At 37.8% G+C, this 15,334-nt stretch overlaps 1 protein-coding gene across 1 annotated transcript; it reads left to right on the top strand.

The window, feature by feature from the left end:
- The first annotated feature begins 2,348 nt into the window (after positions 1 to 2,348).
- Positions 2,349 to 13,706, top strand: LOC108416120 (plexin-C1-like). The gene is made up of 16 exons (XM_037542751.1): positions 2,349 to 3,459; positions 3,600 to 3,728; positions 4,003 to 4,137; positions 4,408 to 4,508; positions 7,128 to 7,233; positions 7,315 to 7,462; positions 7,712 to 7,805; positions 8,959 to 9,040; positions 9,275 to 9,286; positions 9,426 to 9,461; positions 10,236 to 10,366; positions 10,710 to 10,886; positions 11,315 to 11,414; positions 11,601 to 11,780; positions 12,297 to 12,355; positions 13,372 to 13,706. The coding sequence occupies exons 1-16, from the start codon at positions 2,551 to 2,553 to the stop codon at positions 13,430 to 13,432; spliced, it is 2,460 nt and encodes an 819-aa protein (XP_037398648.1). The 5' UTR covers positions 2,349 to 2,550; the 3' UTR covers positions 13,433 to 13,706.
- The last annotated feature ends 1,628 nt before the right edge of the window (positions 13,707 to 15,334 follow it).

Raw genomic sequence — 15,334 nt, forward strand, 5'->3', positions numbered from 1 at the left:
CTGATACTGATGCCTGCAACACATTCCAAAAGAGGGCCAGTTTCAGACTAAAGACTAGGAACATTGTGAAATGTTCAAAAACCATGTTATACAGGTGATGCAATCATGCTTGGATATAAAATAGTAGGAGAAAGGATGAGTTGAGGACACTTTGCAAAAAATGCAAAAAATCCAACAGTGTAAAAAATGAATGTTCCTCAGCCAGTGAGTGCACGGATTGTAGGCATTTCACCCTCTACAGTGCACAATGACATCAAAAGTTAAAAAAAAAAACTGAAACATTTCTGGGCATAAAGGAAAAAGGCAAAAAACACTGAGGAATACCTGTGACCTTCAACCCCTCAGACAGCACTGAAAACATGATTTTGTGATGAGGATCACGAGATCACGAGGTTTGGGAAAACTTTCACAAACTGTTGATAATAAACACCGTCCTTCACTGCGCCAACACATAGACGTTAAACCTGTACACAGTGGAGGTCAGTCGTGTGGGGCACAGATGGGTTAAATGGTCTAACTCCACAGTGTAACTCCACAAACACACTTGGCTGATGGTTCTAAATTCAAATTCATCATCACACATCAACAACAAAGTGCAAAACCAGCCTCTGTCCACCTTGCCATGCATAAACATGCACCCATGCTCATTTCAACATGACAACACCCGTCCACATTCTGCATGTTACAATAGCACTGCAATGGCAGTGTAATCAGAGAGTGCAGTTGCTAGACTGACCTGTCTGCAGTCCAGAACTGTCTCCCATTGAAAATGAGTGTTTTATTAAGCTCAAAATATGACAACAAAGGCACTGTATACAGTTGCACAGCTTAAGATTGTATAACAGCAAATGTCAAAAATGTATGCTTTCAAAACTGAAAGTGTCTTTAGTCCCTAGACGATTATTAAGTGCAGTTAACAGGAAAAGTGATGGAACACAGTGATAAACTGTCTCAACCTATTTGGAACATGTTGTGGACATCAAATCTGGAATGAGAATATATTAATAAACAACAATGTCCAGTCAAGTTTATCTGTATAGCACTTTTCACAACAGACGTTGTCACAAAGCAGCTTTGCAGAAAAACCCGGGCCCGAGCTCTCATGAGCAAGTCGATGGAGACAGTGGCAGGAAAAGCTCCCTAAAAATAAGAGAAAGAAACCTTGAGAGGAACCAAGACTCAAAAGGGGAACCCATCCTCCTCTGGTCAACACCTGATAGTAAAGGAATAAGAGCAAAATGAACAGAGGAAAATGTTTTACCATTAGTATAAAATATTACAATACAGAAAAGGGGAAAGCAGGTGGAGCGATGGCCATGATTAAATAGTTCCAGTCTGTGCAGCAGCAGCATCAGGAGGGTCAGTTCATGCAGGTGAGGTTTGTACAGCGTTGTACAGGAGAAGTTCCATTAAATAAATTAGTTCACTATTTATCAAAGTAAGCCTTGTAATATGTCAGCAATAAATACCTGTATATTTCTAAGTTGGTTTGGCATCATTGGTTCTACAAATGAGAAAGCGTAATAGATGAATTGGGCTATTAAAATCATTACCCAATACATTATTTTACTATTTACCAAAAGAAAAACTAAAAAAGACTAATATTTAGAAAGTTTAAAAGTTTCATTCTACAAAAAATACAGTTTAAAATGATAAAAAGTGTTCAAATGTGTTTTTCTAAGATGGTTTGACACCATGAGGCCAGCCGCTTAAACGCACATCAATATGCTACTTTAAAATGAAATAAAACATCAAGTGATTAAGTGTCTTGTAGAATAATAAAGCCACACCTTTCACCACTTACAGTCTGCATTTTCTGGCAATAATAAGAAGAAGAAAAAGAAGGAGAAGAAGAAGAAGAATGAGGAGGAGGAAAAGAAGCAGAAGAACCGTTGTAAGAACTTTACACGCAAAAATAAGACAAATATTGGAAAAACTGAAAGAAAACATTTTAGCTCAAATGAAACCACAAGGACATGATTGTCTTTATGATTTACTGATCTTCTCTGGACTTTTAGAGGCAAAGCTACGAGTTTTAATTTCCATGCAGTTCTGCATTTCTCAACCCCAAAAGCTGACAGCCGGCTTCAAACTCTGAATAATGACAGTGAGGTGAAGAGGTCTTGGTGTCTGAGTGGCACCACTAGAGCGCAGCACTGAGTCGCGAACGACCGAAGCAGTTTCAGGTCATTGAGACCACGAACAGATTACTGATCCAGATGAGCGTCAGATTCACGAAGATCCACGAATTAAGATGAATCTTGATTCGTGATCTGGTAAATCTGAGAACTGGAGTCTTCCAGGAAGCCACACACTGTAAAACAGTGTTCAACGATCACCGTTATGTTTAGTAAAGAGCTCAGCAGCTTCACCGCTTCAGTCTGAGACTAATGATGTGAGGATGAGCTACAGACACATTAACACGGAAGTTCTCACCTCCATCCACTTCGAGCAGAGACGCTCTGCAGACGTTAGTCCTGATCTTCTCTCAGCTCCACATGTCAATCAGACTGACTCGCTCCGAGTTTCAGCTCCACTCAGACCTGCAGGATGAGGACTGTTTATCTGGGAATGCTGCTCTTATTCCAAAGCGCTGTTTCCTCCTTAACGGAGTTCAGCTTTAATGGAGAGATCAGGAACTTTGCTGTTGGAAACGGGAAAGTGTTCGTCGTCACCGACTCTCAGCTCCTCCAGATGAGGCTCGATCTAGTAGAGGAAAAACAGAAGGACATACAGAACCACAGACACCAGAACCGAGTTAATATTTTACTGCCTTTCGACGCGAATAAGACCCTGATAACCTGCGGAACCTCTGACTGTGGATACTGTGAACTCCTGGACATCAATGACATCAGCAGAAGTGTCTACAGGGAGGATGTTCCAGTGGGATCATCTGTTAATAAATCATCTGTTTCTTTTATTGTGGATTTTGATGAAGGAACAGAGAAATACATGCTGGTTGCCAGAGAAAAGGTTCCTGATGAGTGTGTCTCTGATAAAGGAGTTTCTCTGCATAACACTCTGGAATCTCAGGCAGGAGGAATTTTCTCTAAATCAGGCAATGAGCCAACTGAAGCCAGGATTTCTCCACAGAGTGATGCTGAGTGGATTGACGGCTTCCAATCATCTTCTCCCTCTCACTCGTACCTGCTGGTGAACGTTAAGTCTATAACAGGTCCAGCTGTGGTGGTCTTAAGGATGAATAACAGCCGTAGTAAAACTGAAATGACCAAGTCTCTAGAAGGTGCAGTGCTACAGTGCTGTGATGATAAAGAGCGTAAACAGCTTTTGTCCTCCTCTGTAGTTCTCTCCTCTGGATCTCCTCTTCTCTGGGCGGGAATATTCACTGCACAAGAACCGAACGACCCCCAGAAAACTGCTTTGGCCATTTACGACCTGAGTCAGATCAGAGACCGAGTACCTTCATATTTCAGCTGTACACCAAAGTGCAGAGCTCAGGTGAGAACCTGCCAATAAATAAAATAGAATTTATTTTAAATAATCTGCACTTTATTCTTCATGTCATTCAGCCTCTAAATCAGATGCTGTAGATCAGTATCTGTCATTTCTTTCCCTCAACATGTTTCTGGTGTCTGCAGAAAGGAGAAGATGTTCTGAGGCCTCTTGCTGTGGTGCTCAAACACAGTTCAATGTCATCTGTAGCAGCAGAAAAGAAAGGATCCTGGATTGAGCTCTACATCGGAACTGCTACTGGACAACTGATGAAGGTCTGTAGTTGTGATCTGTCTCATAGTCTTTACTGTCTGACAGTCTCTCTTAAGAGATTCTCTGACCACATAATCACATCAGCTGTTCTTTTACATACTTGTAAAATATATTAATCTTTTTCAAAAAACAAAACAACTTCAAAGGTCCAATGTGGAACAACTGCTATTGCCTTTCTTATTTAGTTTAGTTGGCAAACATTATTTGCTCTCTATTGTTTTATTTTGTAGCCAATTTTATTGTTTTATTATTCTTTTCTTCTGCGTGTGTTTCCAGATTGTGCTGGACAAGGCTTTGAATTCTGGCTGTGTGACGGTTCTGTACAAATCTGATGATGACAGGATGGTGTTTCCCAGAATGCACTTTGATCCAGTAGATCATAAATACATCTACATAGCTTTGAGAAATCAGGTGAGTCTTAGAGCCACACGCCCATCATCAGAAGCTGAAATAAGCATCATTAAAGGCAACTTACATGAGACATTTTCAACTCTGGACCCTGAAATAAGGAATTTAAGGCCCTTTTAAACAACTGCTCATCTTTCTGCAATGACAGTTCAAATTTATTTAAAGTCAACTAGCAAACTACAATAATTTTAGGAGAGTTTTTTAAACTAATACCTTAGACATTTTATTAATTAGACATATAAGATATATTAGTTGTATATGTTTGTGCTGTAGATCCAGCGAGTAGCAGTGACTCAGTGTGGTATGTACAGCACTTTGAGAGACTGCAGAGCTTCTCAGGATCCGTCCTGTGGCTGGTGTCTGAATACAAGCAAGTAGGTTCCTCATTACACTCGTACATCTCCTTTTCAACACTGCACGTCTGAAGTATTGAAAGTAATGTGCTGGGCATCTTTATAAATCTCTTTATCCACCTTACAAAATACACCAAATAAGCAGCCACGCCTCGTAGGACCATTTGTAAGCTGCAGCATGTTTTGGGACTCTGGATCTACTTAGAGATTTTAGGTGTCATATTTCTTGAAGTCTTGTGTGTGTGTATGACCTGTATTAGACCACATATTAGTGAGGTACACTATATTCTAAGAGCTGAGTGTGTTCTAATCTTAGAGAATAAACTGACTAGATTTGGAGAATCGGTACCTCCTGCTAATAGAAAACCTTTTTTCTCTGATCAGTGCTAAATAAATTATAACTGTTATAATTAAGAACAATTCATATAAAATTCTTTTAGCTCACCATTTCTTAGAATGACAGTAAACACAGACAGCACAGATTCAGTATGCTGACCAGCAGAGAACCAGTGCTACATGCACTATAGCACTGAATTCTGCTGGCTGCTAGTCCAGCATGTTTTTCACAGTTGTAACAGACATTATTGTGTACCTACAGTACTGTGCGAAGGTTTTAGGCATCTAAGCACATTTTTAAACAATTTGCCTCAGCAGTGAGTTTATCACAATATACATTAGAATAAAGTCATATTCATAATTCAAATAAACATAAAAACAATAAAAAAGTAACAAGAATTTCTTGGGTCCATATTTTTCCTTGACACGTTCACAGCCGCCACAGAGACTTGTTAATATCATCAAGTACATCATGAGCTCAATTTACTGAGCACTGATTGGTCAAACCAGGAGTTGCTTTTTAACTACATATAATACTGGGCTTCCTCGAGGAGAGGCTTGGAAATCAGTATTAATATTCTATACATTTTGTTCATTCAAATATTAACACTTTTCTCAGCAAATAAACACAAACTACACAAATGAATAGATTTTGAAAATGTTGAACAGTACTGTATATGTACACTACAATGTCTGTAACTATATGTACAATGTAGCACTGAATGTTGCTGTATATAACAGACAGTACAGTGAACGTAAGAATCACACAATACTGGATGTAGCATTATCACAGAATCTAACACCATCAATTTAAATGTATCTGAAATCTGAAATATATTTGCTAATCCACAGTGCAGAAAAAGCATGACATCAGTAACTCAGCCCAAATACAAATGGACATGAGGACATACATTTAAATGAATACCTAATACAGTCTATCGCTGTTGTCAGATCAAAACCTTAGAAGGAAAAAGCATCCTTTATTTTTTATGTAAGTCAGTGGGACCAGACCAAGTAATTTCAGGACATTTCTTTTGGTCCATTTATCACAACGTAAAGGCCAACAGGGTATAAGGAGCCACAGAGGCCATATTCCTGTAGACATTCTTCAGCATGGGGAAGGTTACATAATACAGATACGAAATAATTCAAAAGGGATAAAACTGTGATTACTGCCAACTCCATGCCAACAATCTATTTGAAAGGCATGCCAGAGAAAAGTCTTTTCTTTAATCTACCCAGAAATATAAGTACCTGGAGTTTGCTGGACACCACTGGAACCTTGACTAAGACTGGGCTCTAGAAAAATAGAACTTTTTTTTAAAAAAAAAAGCTTTTTCAGCAACATTCAATGGAGGATTTGGTGTAAAAAGTAACTTATACAAAAAGAACTCCACTTAAGTATGGTGGACGATCTTTAATATTTTGGATATTTCCCAAACACAACTTGTAAGCATATATCACATCATGGACTCAAATCTCAGTACCATGAGATTTTAAATGAAACTTGACTCCTCTGCCAAAAAGAAAAACAAAATTAGTTGTGTTTGAATCATCTAACAGGACACAGACCCAAAACATGCATCCAAATCCATGCAACAATGGTTAAATGACCACAGAATTAAGTTTGTGACATGACAAGCCCAGTTCCCTGATCTAAACCTTTTATTAAACCAATAATGATTGATTGCATCAAGTTGTTATACATACTACAGTTTTCAGCTGTTCAGTGAAATTGCAGCCACCCACACAAACTGTTTGCAGGTTCTGACTCTGGGCATTTAATCTAATAGGTGGCCATAGTGGCCTGAAGATCTGAAAAAACAATTATGCAGTCTCATGGCCAAATAAAAGGGCATTGAAGGCCATGGATATATAGTTGCCATGAAATGTATACCCTGCATAGTATTTTCAATTTACATCAATAAAAAATTCTGGACGGTATTCATTTTATTCTTTATCAGATACTTTTAGGATTCAGCGCAATGAGAAAATTGCCTAATCATATTGTGACACTATAGTCCTTAGAGAAGAAAAACAGAGTTACTGCCTGAATTTAGTAGTTATGTAGCCCCTGTGCAGTACAGCACAGCTGTCCTCCTGTATGACGATAGCTGTACTGTACTGCTCTACAATATTTGATAATAGCACATTGAAAGGGTTCTGAAATCATCCCTGAATGCTGAATAACACCACATTCCTCATAACCCTACAGAGGCTCTCAGCACAGCATAGCAGACTGTAAACATCAAGTATCCACCATATGTGATTGTGTGATTTGATTTCTCATTGTGGTCACTCTAGATGCTCGACTAAAGATGAGTGTTCAGCCTCTCCTTGGATCTCCATTCCTGAAGATTCTTTTCAGAAAGAGCTGATTTCTTTTCAAGTGACTGAACTCTCCACTGAGGTAAATGTGTCTCTTTACTTCATCTTTATTGTACAAATATTTTTATACAATATTTATCTGGTACTTTGCTCTCTCATTCAGGTCACTATGAATCTCTCCTTGAATGTGGCAGGACAGTCTCCCTTAACATGTACTTTCATGGATGAACATGTAAATCTATGTAGCAGCAGTTCTGGAGTTTTCCCCAGCTGCTCCTGCAGATTCTCCAGCCAGCTCCTGCCAGTTAATGGTCAGTTTAGATCTTCAAAGCTCTGAACTTTACAGTTATGAAAGCCTATGTTATTTTAAATTATTTTCATACAGAAAGGAGTGTATGACTGTAGATATCTCAGAAAATATCAACAGCATATATGAATATGCAACCCACAAATATCAAACGATATTAATTTAAGTCTCTTTTTTTATTTTCTGAGTATCTGAACATGATAATCTCAGTATCTGATAATAAAACACAAAGTGTTATCTTGTGTATATCCAGTCACAGCGACTGTCACTATTGGAGATCAGAAAATCACAGAGAGACTGAAACTGAGGAGCTGCCCAGACGTCACAGAGACATCACCATATGCTAAGTAAGATGTTTTACATCATTAAAGCCTGTCATCACACTTTGTGCCTGGTATTTTGAATCATATTGGATCATTGTAGGTAATGTTTGCCAGAGTATGTTGTATCGTTACCATTATCATTAAACATCTTCATATTTAACATTAATTGTTCAAAGTGGGTATTTACATGGCCAGAATATGCCAGAGAATAAACTCATAATCAAGTAACTATCAAGTCGTGTTCGATAGTCATTTCCCGGTTGATCACAGGCGGCAAGAATTTTATAACAATATTATAACAACTATTTTACTTTAGTCATGCTGTTACCTTTTCAAAACATCATTTATCTTTTAATGCTTTCAATAATGCTGTTTATAACGTAGATGACTGCTGGCTATTAATTTGATAGTTTTGTACCCTGGGAAAGGAAACAAAAACACTTTCATTAACAACTGAAAACGATGCCGTGGAATATTCACTCGAACACCGATTCACAGCATACATGTTAAAATAGACTGAACATGTGCAGACTATACACTGAAAAGAGTTGTTGCATTTACAGATTCATACATCAGTTCTACAGTTACATCAACTTAAATGAAGGACATTATTAAAATACTTTCACATAGTAATTATGATGTAACATATTGCTGTTGTTGGAAGAAAACCTCGTATCTCCAAAATATACAGGAGAAGGAAAAAACCTACTTTACTTTTAATGGAAGTCAATGGAACCAGTCATCTTTCCAAGCTGTTTTGGGTCGTTCCTTTTGGTCCATTCATCATGAAATTTACACACAATGTAAAGACTACCAGGCTTTTTCAAATTATATTAAAAACTGAAAAACGTCAAAAATGGAGATACGAGGTTTTCTTCTGACAGGAGCGACATGTAACATAGTTCATTAATGTGGAGCCAGTGTTCACATTTGAATATAGTACATTTAAAACAATCTTTACGCCCCTTTTTTGGTGTAGATTTTAAACATTAAATTCATGTTAATCAGGTCAGCGTCCTTTTCTGTATGAAACTGGAGGTCACTTTTGTTTTGCTGTGTTGACTGTCAGGTTTAAACATTAAAAACTCTGAACTGTTCTGTGATGCTCTGTTGGCAGGTTAAGTTGTTTGGTTTGGTTCAGCAAGGGTGTGTGTGTGTGTGTGTGTTCTGTATACAGGTGTGTAGCGTGTGTCTCAGCTGGGTGTCATTGGTCCAGCAGTAGTAATCAGTGCAGCTGGGCTCACGGCTCTGCTTCACAGGTACTTATGCACATCTTATTTATTTTAATATACTGTAATAACCTTCTGTATCATATTACACACATATGTACTCCAGTACTGGAAAATCCACTCAGATGTACGTCGTGGTTATAGTCACACTATTCTAACTGTATGTCTGGTCTAAAATTGGTTCAGTGAAGTCATGTTTTAGTGCTATATTTTATTGAAAAGTTCCAACTGAAAAAGCATTACTTTATTTTTTATTATGTTTAGGTGGCAGTGATGGTGAGTTAACAATTATTAAATCACTTAAACTTCAAATGTAGTATTTCTGAATTTAAACAAGGCAAACACTCTTTTATTTGATTTTTCATTTTAATGCTAAAATGAAGTGTTTTCTGTGATTTATTTCCCTCCTCTGCAGGACAAGTGTGAAGGATTATATTCTGAGAGTAATGCAGTAAGTGACCCCAAGAACTGTCACTCACACTATCAGTGGAAATAAGATCTGTGTCTGAGGGAAGTTTAGGGAACTAAGAATGAGAACATTCTAGTTTTCAACAGGAATTATATTAAGACGGCTCCTGCATTTCTCTTTTGTGTTACAAACAGATTTTATTCAACTATAATAATAAACTATAATATAACATTTATTTATTTTTTTCAATGTTTAATTGATTTTTTTTCCTTTTATATATCAAAAAACTGATGTTTCTTGAAGATTAAAAAAATAACATTTCTGTGCACAGATGACATGGTGTCACGATTGGCCCCTCCCAGTCCTGTCCATGTGTTTTGGTTTTGTTTTGGTTTTTCAGTCCAGCCCCCTCGTTTCGTGACTCCACCCCTGATTGTTTCCACCTGTGTTCCCGCCTGTTCCTCATGTATTTAAAGCCTGTTTTTCCCCCTGTCTCGTCACTGGTCTTTGTACTGGTCTATGTATTGTTGTTTGAACTGTTCTGGTTGTGTTTATATGTTGGTTTGATGTTTCCGTGTTTATCATGTCTGACTTTAAATCTATCCATGTTGGCCATCTGACTTTGGATCTTTATGACACTGACTTGGGATTTGCCCACAATAAGTCACTTATCTCTGCATATGTGTCCGCAACCTCGCTCCCCGTTACACACGGCACTTCTTAACTGGTTGTCTGTACACATTGTAATGCAGGTGTTCTCATATAAAGGGTTGGATTTATAGTTTAAAATTTCTCTCTTTTTATGATTTTTTCTAGCCAGAGATTTCCTCCTTGGAGCCTAATCAGGTCTCCTTTCATGGCAAAAAACATGCAGTGCTGAAAGGAAGAAATCTGGAATTGGTAGAGAAAATCCGCTTTCATGGAGTCATGGAGTGCACTTCAAAGGAGTGAGTGTTAGCAGCAGTGTGTTTATATGTTTGTATAATGTTTGCTATCCGGTGTCGACCATAGGAGGATGGGTTCCCCTTCTGAGTCTTGGTTCCTCTCAAGGTTTCTTCCTCTTTTAGGGAGTTTTTCCTTGCCACCGTCGCCGCTGGCTTGCTCATGGGGGCTCGGACCCGGATTTTCTTTCTTCTTTTCTCTTCTCTCTGTAATACTGATTGTTCTGTAAAGCTGCTTTTTGACAACACCTGTTGTAAAAAGCGCTATATAAATAAATTTTGCTTGCTTGCTTGCTTGCATGATGTGTTTGATTTGTGTCTCTTTTGTGAATCTGCTGTTCTTCACCAGGACTCCAGTGCTGGAGCGCTCCACTGACACTATGAAGTTCAGCATTCCGAGTGGAAATAAAGGAACTGTGAGGGTGTGTGTGGTGACAGCAGATGGCCGTTGTCATAGTAACGCCAAAATCACTTATGGTGCTCGGCCTACCTGCACTGGACTGCAGCCTAGAAACACCTGGGCCAGGTACAGCATGTAAACACTGGAGGTCTTTGTGTAGAATCTGTTTCTACCTAAATCACTTAATTTAAATACTGTTTTTCAGAAAAAGTTGATCAGTTGGTTGATGTTCCTTAACAAACTTATCCACAATTAAACATGTGAGACCCACTGATAATTCACACCAGATGGAGGAGGGAAAAACATATCATTTCCACAGGAACTTTGAAATTTCCCTGAAATATTACAGAGCCTCTTGAACTCTTGAAATGGGACTAGTGTTTCTCGATTTGCTCCAGCTTTGCTAATTTAGTACTCACTTCCTCTTCTTTCTGCACCACCTCTGGTTATCAGTGTTCACTGGTTTAGTCTCCTGCAACTCCCACCTCCAGTTTCCTGTTTGGAAACTCTTCTCTGATTGACTGATTAAGTGTTTTGTACTGCTTTACTTCCAGTGGTAAGAGGAAGATCACTGTGTTGGGGAACAATCTGGAGTTTGTGGATGAAGTTGTTGTTCATCAATATGGCAAACCAATCACCCTCAACTCAAACAAGGTATATAAGTGTGATCATCTCTCAGAATGGGTTGAGTGCAGCCACTCTTGTTTACAGTGTAACATACAATCATTAACTCAAATGAAGTGTGAAGTAACACAGAGGATTGAACAATGTGGATTTATTTACACTTTCAGTTCATCACTCCTATCATTAAAATCTGGTTTATCTTTCTGGTTCTCTCAGACCTTCTGGTTCCACACTCATGATCAGAGAGAATACATGGGCTCTGGGCCGTTCACTGTCTCTCTCATAGTGGGAAGCTCAACAGTGGACTGTGTAGATAAACTGTCTTACCTCCCAGATCCAGAATTCACCAGCTTCTCCACCTCTAAATTGGACAATGATGTGCTTGTCAACATACAGGTAGTGTCAGTATTTCTGTTGTAGGTTGTTGTAACATTAAGCTTTGATAATTTCTAAGATCACCATCAATCCATTTTTATTCAGAGCATTAAAAATATAGCTTATTTACGTCAGCAATGAGCCTTGCTTGGATAACTGCTGGAGCATGAGATTACATTCTTAGGTGCTTCATTCAGCTCACCAAGAGCTCAATAAGTGACCGATGATAAAAACAAGTTGTGCTACAGTAAAAACTGTTTACTGTGTTGGGAAAGTACTGTGCTTTTGGCTGAGTATGAGCTACATTTGTTTTGAGTGCTGCATCATTATGCTTGTAATCAGGTTGTTATAGCCCTTCATTTGCAAATTAAAAATGTAACTATCTTGACTTTGCTGCATCTCACTTTCCCCCCACTTCACTGTTCTCCCACTAGAAAACAGAAGACAAGCTCAATATGAGTAAGGAAGAGATGAGAGTGTGGGGGCTGCAGGGAAAAGAGCAGTTTGAGTGTGTGATTGATACATTTATGTCCACAGCTCTCATCTGTAGAACTGTGGGAGCAAAGGACACTGAAATCAGAGTGGACTCATTCAAGGTATGACCAGTCAGTCTGTTCACTTTGTTGGATGAGTGCCAGGAAATAGTTCAAACTGCAATCCTGCAGTAAAAAACTGTTAAAATAATTACGTTTTCAGTCCTTAGATAGTTACAAGGATTATGTGGTGATCTATTTTAAATCAAGGCATTAATTGAGATGAATTAATAATAATAATAATAATAATAATACAAATTCAGCAAAATATATTAATCATTTAAAAGCCTTTTTTCAGTGTTTTATGTATTTTTTTTAATTGAGGTTGAAAGATTTATATTTATCAGTTTAATTTAAAAAAAAAACAAAACAAGGTTTTAGTCAATGGGTGGAGTATTTTAGCCACACCCCTTTATTTTATAGCAGGAAGTGAAACTGCATCCCATCTTGGCCTCATGGTGAGCAGTTAGATCTCATTCATTTTAATCAAATGTGTGCCAAAGTCTAAAAAGCACTGCATAAAATTATGAATCATCACTGTGAAAGCATAGATTCTGCAGTTAAGTGCATTTTTTTTTTTTTTTTTTTTTTTTTTTTTTTTCTGTTCATTGAAAAAATATCATTTTGTGTGAAACTGTACAGAGCTTTGTTAGCTAGTCATGTTCTAGCTAGGATTTTTGAGTTATGCTCAAAATTGGCTAAAATTGACACTATTGTTAGCTTTTTAATTCAGTTTTCCATTCCACCTTAGATTGCACAATAGTTACCTTCTGGTGCATTTAGGCACCAACTTTCCAGCTTTTAGAAACACTTTCCAGCAAACTGGAATCTACAAACCAAATACCTGATTTCTTTAAACTTTTTCAGATCATGTTTGGCAATTCTATCAAATTTCTAGGGATGAGACAACATGGCATAAAGTATACGTGTGCACCTGTTGCAGTAACCATTGTGATTCTTCTTGGTGTTCATGGTGCGTATTGAGCTGCTGGTAGATATTTGTGTGTCTGTGGTTGTCATCTGGTCTCCTACACTTAGTTAAAATGTGTTTTTCTCTCTTTTTCTGTGTCTGTGTCTAGCTGGAATATTTATCAGGGGTGTGGTCTCGAGACACATGACTCAGATCTCATTCAGATTTGAGTCGAGCAACTAAGGATTTCTTGGCGGCCCTTTATGGTCACAGCACACTACTCTTAGCGTGAGGTGTAGCGCCCAAACGTTCAAAATGAGGTCCACACAAATGCTTTGTATGTGTATTTGCAGACCACAGTGATCGTATTCTGTTAACTTTGTAATGTGATGCTGTATAACAAGGTTTTGAGATCTAATGTCATTATCAGATTACTTATATTACTGTGTCCGCTTTCACTAATTCCTGCACCATGTTACATTAAATTGTGAATTTGTGATTTTATTGCTGGAGTGTGTTTGTGCTTGGATCAGGTTTGTGTGTAGTTTCATCGGTTGCTGCATTGGTAGCTGCCCCTGCAGTTTATTGTACCCCACCAGTCTTTCTGTGCCAGACGTCGCTGTTGTGGTGCTGTCCAGTTTGACTCGTAACCTTATTTGAATAGCCAACATTAGACGCTTTGTAGATACTTCACTTACTTTTAAGTTACATTCAACTAAATATACTACATTGACCATAATTTTCTTTAACTCCAAACCTGGCCTAACCTTAACCTCAAACCAAAGCATAAACCCGACCCTCACCCTGGTCCAAATCCTCCACCACGGTTTAGAATAAACTGAGTTTCAACAGACAGTTTAACAATTTGAACATCTGTAGATAATCTATAGGGGATTATAGGGAACTATCCAAAAAAGTGAGACACTGTTTCTTGCATTGATACCATTTTTTTCAGAATAAGTATAATTACGTATTTTAAGTACTTGTAGATACAATATCTGATACCATAACAAATTACCTGTTTAGAATAAAGTAGATGTTAGTGTAAATTAATAGTGTACCTTAACGGTTAAATCATTAAAATCTACCTGATTTTAAATTATATAAATTAGCTATTACATTATATAACGCTGCCTTGGATTGAGTAATGCTGCAGTGGAGATTTGTTTCACATCAGAAAAGCATTTCTATACTACTGTAGTATTGATCCTCATCTGTGTGTAGAAAATTGCTCATTTTTTCACCTCTTTAGCTGGCATACATGGGTATGTCAGGGAAACAGCTGTGATTATATGCTTAAAAAGGGTTAAAATTCATAGTGTGTTCCTGGTGGGAATCTGCCAGAGGTGGACGAAGTACAGAAATCATGTACTTGAGTTAGAGACCCAAGGTAAAATATTAATCCAGTAAAAGTAGAAGTTCCTCCCTTTAGACCTCCACTTGAGTAAAAGTACAAAAGAATTTGCCTTCAAATGTATTTAAGTATAAAGTAAAAGTACTAAACGAGTAATTCTGGCTCTGATGTCCTGTTATCATTTTTATAACCAGACTGGCTTCATGAACTCATTTCAGGTTAAAGTCCTCCAGCGTCTCTCTTGGTAAACCAGTCTTTTAATAGAACGTCATTAATTAGTGACGCTGACGTCTATTAAAATGATCAGAAGCACAAAACACTGAAGGTAAACAGTTTCCATCAGGGAGAACCGAGTGGCTCTGAAATCACTTTTTACACACAAGCAAAGTTTCAGTTTAAGATTACTTTGTAAATTAGTTACAAGTTGAATAAAAACTGGCTTTAAACTCAGGATCACAGATGAGCTCCTTTACTGTGTTGATCTGTAGGCGTCTGTTCATAAACATAAACCAGCCCAAATTCATTTACTATAAAATGAAAGTGTTTGTATGAATTCAGAAAAAAAGAAACGTGTCAGTCACGACTGCATATGTGGACATATTTCTATATTATGGTCTATTTACACAAAGTTAGGTTAGTTCATCATTGGTGCTCTGGCTTTGCGCTTCTTTTGTTTTGACATGTTACGTTTTTATACACACAGAAACCAAAAGGAACGACAGATTTCTCAAAATGTAGTGGAGTAAAAGTCAGATATTTGACTCTGAAATGTAGTGGA

Source organism: Pygocentrus nattereri, chromosome 11 (genome assembly GCF_015220715.1).
Source record: "Pygocentrus nattereri isolate fPygNat1 chromosome 11, fPygNat1.pri, whole genome shotgun sequence".
NCBI classification, from domain to species: domain Eukaryota; kingdom Metazoa; phylum Chordata; class Actinopteri; order Characiformes; family Serrasalmidae; genus Pygocentrus; species Pygocentrus nattereri.